Here is a 5,564-nt window from a genome sequence, read left to right on the forward strand (position 1 = left end):
GTGACCCCGCTGCCTGTCCCAGGGGATGGCAGCTGTCACAGGATCCATATCCCGCTGCTCCCCAGCCCCCCCGCAGCCCCAGCACCTGCCCAAGTCCTTTTATCAGCTCACTCGAGTCCTACTCAGGCACCAGCGAGTCCCAACGTCACATCTGTCACTCCACAAGCACCCCTAGTCACTCATCAGCCCCTTTGTCCATCCCTGTGTTCCATACCAGCCTCGTGCTGCCCTTTCCAGGGAATTTCCTCCCTGGAACACGGCAGGGACAGCCCCTCCCTGCCCTCACCTTCCCGAGTTAGGTGGGGCTGGCACCGAGGCTGGAGAACCCTGACAATAAAGTTTGCTCAAGTGGGAATATTAAAGCAGCATCCTCCTTTTCCACTTCTAGTCTCTCATCTAATTCTCAAAGGAATTGCAGCCAGGCTTCCAGTCTGGGAGATCCAGAACAGAGCCCTCTTTATGCCAGCACAGCGCCAGAGTCCGGCACCAGATTGCCCCTTTCTGCTTCTCTCAGAATTCAATACAAGTAACATACCAGGAGAGCTCCGCTGTATAATTGCTTTATTTTCTGCTTATTAGTTCTTTACCAACACTACAGCCATATTGAGAACACAGAATTCCTGGGTACTTCAGTCAGGGAGATCACAGGCCACAAACTCAGTCACTTGGTCGGACACGATTGAACGCCATTCAAAACTTACTCCATAAATTCACACGAACACAAATCGATGCACTTGGAATTCCAGACTGCTTTGTTTGGTACAGAATTCCCACTTTATCCTACTGACAGCCACTCCCTCGTGCTGAGGTCCAGCTACAGCCTAGAAAGGACGTGTTGGAAGTGAAACCTGTGGGGTTTTTGTTCGGTGGCCACGGCCGTTTATTTCTGACGGCTCTGCCACACGTTCCAGTAACTTTTTCTCCCCCATCTCTTCCTCCCCATTCCCCCCCACCCAAAAAAAAATTTTTAAAAATCCAGAAGCAAAAGCAATTTCCTTTCACCTACAAATCAGAATTACAAAGTTACTTCTAAGGGGATACAAAATTGCAAAATCAACTCGATGCAAAGGCTGCCCCAGCGCTTGGAAACACAGGAAACCAACTCAGACAAAAAATGAAGGTGTTGAAGTTTTCATGTCGACTGAGAATAGGTTTAAGAAAGTTCAAGAACCATTAATAGAGCTTCAAGTTTTCCAGTTTAGGCATTTACTTTGTGCTTGGCTATTTTATTGATGCTCCAGAAGAAAACAGTAACCATATTGTTGTAATTTTAAGTTTTTATACCACCACACTGTTCATTAAGTTACAGCAACAGGAAAAGAAAAATAAAAGCTAGAAAATAGAGCAATGATATTCCAATGGCAAAAAGCCTTGGATTAAAATAAACTAATCTCGCTTCCTCTTCTTTAGGGCTGAGATGGAAGAGTTATTTCTACATTAAGCTTCTGCAGACTCTCTACAATTCACAAAGTCCATCAATGCTCTATCTTCTAGCACCAAGAACCCATCCAGTCCCATTTGCAACCCACATCCAGAAAAGTCTCTTTTTTTGGAACCATACTCTAAAAGGACTTTGAAGTGCTCCAAAGCATTGGATTTCAGAAGTGAATTCAGTATTTTTATCTTCCCATACATCTTTGGTAAGAGCTCCATGTACAAGGTACTCAGCATGCAGAGTCACCACTGCAGCAATGTAGTGTAATGCCCCCAGTTCCACGTAAAACTTATATTCTTGAAAAGAGAACACAATTAAGGAAAAAATGGAAAATAAAAGCCATTTTCTTCTGGTTTTGTAGCATACATTCCTAGAATTCCCCAAGGGAGTTTTAACTCCTCGAGGAAATCTGAAGTTAATCCTTAAGGCTGAATAAGAACCAGCTGCTTTAACAGTTTGTGCACCCAGCGTTAATTAATACTTGATTGAGTTTTTATGCAAATACTCGCTCTGGGTGGGGTTTTTGATTGGCCAGTCCCAGCTACAGGCTGTGACATGGCTAACGAGCTGCTCTGCCCTTTAAGAACTAATTATGGAAGTTTACATTCAGCGTCGATTCTCTCTCTCTGCCCTCCCCGCTCTCATTAGCAGTTCCTCAGTGGGCCTCAGACATCCAACATAGTTCCCTTTCCTACAGGACCACAGCAGCCCCCGGGACACGGGCAGGAGGCTCCAGCCGCTCGCAGGAGCTCAGTCCGGGCTTGGAAAACCAAAGCAAGCAGTGATTTCCTCAAAATGGCCATTCCTGATGTCAGAAGCCCCGGGCTCGAGCAGAGCTCGGCTCGGAACTCGCCCCTTCGCAAGGCTCCAGCATGGAAAAAGAACAACAACAATAATAAAAACAACAATTTCCTTCTGTCTGCTGGAAAGAAACAGGAATCTTTCAAGGTTTAGGTGTCTCCAGCTGCCTTGAGATGGGAGCGAGAGGCAAGTCAGAGCTGGACTTTTGCCAAAACATCTGATTTAAAGTCAAACTCATTGCAACATTTTATTGCTGCATCTGCTGGAAAGAGCCTCGGCCCGAGGACCGACACCAAGGAGTAAAAAACTGTAACTCAACCTCATTTAAGACAAAAAACCTGCCCAGTGCCTGCCCTGGAACTACAGCATCGCTCATGCCTTGTTTGCTCTGTGGTGTGGGGAGCTGGTTTTGCATCCCTCCTCATGCATGATGTATGGGTCAGAACTTCCCAGCTGACATTCCAAAGCAGTTCTTACATTTCCCAGCGCCCGACACGCACTTTGAACACGTTACAGTGGAATTCCCACTCTCTGCCACTGCAGGCAAGAATTCCCCTCGTTAGCCTGAGCCGTGGAGCCAGACTGAGTCACTGTTTAGTTACAGATTAACAGAACTTTTTTTTAAAAAAAAAAAAAGTCCTCAATATAAAAAGACAGACTGCAGTTTGATTTTAAGCAACAATTTTCAGTTTACTAGATGAAGTCGACCTAGCAACATATCCTGCAAGAATGCAAAAAAGTAGCAATCTACAGCAAAGTGAGAGAAGAGAGAGAAAAAAAATATATATAATCAAAAAAGTAGACCCAGAAAGCATACACTGAAAATGGACCCCCTCCCCCAACATCCCCCAAAATAATCAAACCAGCAAAGGGCTAACGAGAGGAAAAAGGAAAAAAAACCAAAAAAACAAAAAAAAAAAAAGTTACTTAGCAAGTCTATAATGTGTCCTTCCCCTGTTTGCTGGAAGTCTGCCATAGCATCTAGTGCCTGTGTTCGTGTCACATTCGGAGGTTAGAGCATCCTAACGCCAAGCAGGAGGAGTTAGAACAGGAATCCAGCCAAGGGTGCAGGAGGAAAGGGTGGCAACTGGAGAAAGGTGATCATAATCCTATGGATGCGGTTTTGTTTTTACTTTTCAGTAGAGAATCATTCTTCTGGAAAGCCACGTGGGTTATTTTAATTTTTTTTGTTTCTTTTTTTTTTGTTTGTTTAATTTTTTTTGTTTTGTTTCTTTAATTCTTTGTAGACTAAATAGTTCCTCTCCCATTAGGATTTATAATTGGACGTTAACCACGTCAGCCCTTCGTAGAGTCCATCCCCCGTCGTGGCACAGGAGGGCTGCACATACCAATTCCTATCCCTGATCCGGGTCAGGCCCAGTTTCTCCTGGATCTCGTGGGGTTTCATGGCGTCGGGCAGGTCCTGCTTGTTGGCGAAGATGAGGATGATGGCGTCCCGCATCTCCCGGTCGTTGATGATGCGGTGCAGCTCCTGCCGCGCCTCGTCGATGCGGTCGCGGTCGGCGCAGTCCACCACGAAGATGAGCCCCTGCGTGCCCGTGTAGTAGTGCCGCCACAGGGGCCGGATCTTGTCCTGGCCGCCCACGTCCCACACGTTGAACTTGACGTTCTTGTAGGTGACGGTCTCCACGTTGAAGCCCACGGTGGGGATGGTGGTCACCGACTGGCCCAGCTTCAGCTTGTACAGGATCGTGGTCTTGCCGGCCGCGTCCAGCCCCAGCATCAGGATCCGCATCTCCTTGTTCCCGAAGATCTTGGACAGCACCTTGCCCATCTCGGCGGCATCCAAGGGAGGGCGAGAGGGCGAGCGCCGGCCCGGCGGGGAAGGGCGGGCGGGGCTCAGCGCGGGCCGCGCATGGGGCGGCGGGGAGGCGGCTCCGCTGCTCCGCCGGGCCCGCGGCGGCGGCTCCGCCCGCTCCTGCCTCGGCTCCCGCCGCGGCGCCTCAGCTCATGGGTGCCGGCGCGGTAGCGGCGAGAGGATCCTGAGGGCCGGGGAGCGCCGCGGAGCGCCGGGAGTGGCCGCGATGGCCCGGGAGCGTCCCGGCCGTACCTGAGGGCCCCGCGCGCCGCTCCCTCCGCCCGCGCCGCCGGAAAGGGGCCGCGCGCGCCCGCGCCCGCTTCCGCCCCGCCGCCACCCCGCGCATGCGCCCGAGCGGGTCCCGCCACGCCCCGCCGCGGCCCCGCCCCCTTTCCGCCCGCGCCTTCCCGCCCGCCCCGCGCGCATGCGCGGCCCGCTCCGCCCCGCCCCCGGGGACTCCGCGGGGTGGCGGGGCCTCTCCGCTGATTGGACGGGGCGGGGCGGCGCGCGCGCGGCGCTCGGAGGGGGCGGGGCCGCAGTGGGGAGAGGCGCCACGCGATCGCGCGTCAGCGCGGGGCGCGTCTTAAAGGGGCAGCGCCGGGGGGGGACGGGGTGGGAGCGGCCCCGGGACCGGGAAATAAACCCTGCCCCGGGTCGGGCGGTGTGCGCGGTGAGGGCGGGAGAGCCCCCGGCACGGGTGCCCGGAGAGGCTGTGGCTGCCCTGGGTCCCTGGCAGTGTCCGAGGCCGGGCTGGGCACCGTGGCTGGAGAGCGGCCGGGGCAGTGGGAGGTGACCCTGCCCTGGGCCGGGCCGAAAGGTCCCTTCCAGCCCGCCCGTCCGTGATTCAGCGCTGCATCATCGGCTCTGTGACTCCACGTTGTCTTGGGTCACTCCCAGTGATTCCGGCGGGTGAAACTCCGCGGATCAGCGCTCGGGACACCACGCGGCGGTCGGGGCACGTCCCTGCCCTGTGCCCGGAGCTGTGCCCCGGCACGCCCGGCGCGGAGCGCGGCGCTTCCTGCACGCACACGCCGGGCCGGTCCCGCCGCCGGGCCCTGTCCCCACCCCGCCCCGGGGCCGTGCCGGGGCACCGGCACACGGGAACGGTGCCAGGGACACGGGGGCGCTGCCAGCTGCCCCTCCGGGCCGGGCCTCGGGGTGCCCGCCCCGGTCCTGTGAGAGCCGGCCTGTGCTGGTGGCTGCTCCTGGGTTCGAGGAGTGAATGGGGGAAGCGGCACCTGGAACACAAATCCCACAAAACCATGGAACCCCAGACTGGTGCCGGTTGGAAGGGACCTTACAGTCCATCTCCTTCCCCCGCCTGCCATGCTCAGGGACACCTCCCACAGGGATGCACTCGGTCACTTTGGAGTCTCCTCCTGGAGAGCACGATGTGCGTTCATTCCCTCGAGGTTGTGTAGGATTGAGTTCACTGTATCTTCCCATTCCCTTCAAAAACACCAAACCGTGGGTTGATTTCTATGGCTGATGTCCTGGTACATGGAAGCA

General features: G+C 54.4%; 1 protein-coding gene across 1 annotated transcript; it reads right to left on the reverse strand.

Annotated features, from left to right (window-relative positions):
• Positions 1–544: 544 nt before the first annotated feature.
• On the reverse strand, positions 545–4,128 carry ARF6 (ADP ribosylation factor 6). Its single transcript, XM_059850704.1, has one exon. The coding sequence runs from the start codon at positions 4,029–4,031 to the stop codon at positions 3,504–3,506; it is 528 nt and encodes a 175-aa protein (XP_059706687.1). The 5' UTR covers positions 4,032–4,128; the 3' UTR covers positions 545–3,503.
• Positions 4,129–5,564: the final 1,436 nt, after the last annotated feature.

This window comes from Haemorhous mexicanus, chromosome 6, assembly GCF_027477595.1.
Source record: "Haemorhous mexicanus isolate bHaeMex1 chromosome 6, bHaeMex1.pri, whole genome shotgun sequence".
Lineage (NCBI taxonomy): Eukaryota > Metazoa > Chordata > Aves > Passeriformes > Fringillidae > Haemorhous > Haemorhous mexicanus.

Coding starts and splice junctions, on each gene's coding strand:
- ARF6 (XM_059850704.1), bottom strand. CDS start 4,031: ATGGGCAAGGTGCTGTCCAAGATCTTCGGGAACAAGGAGATGCGGATC.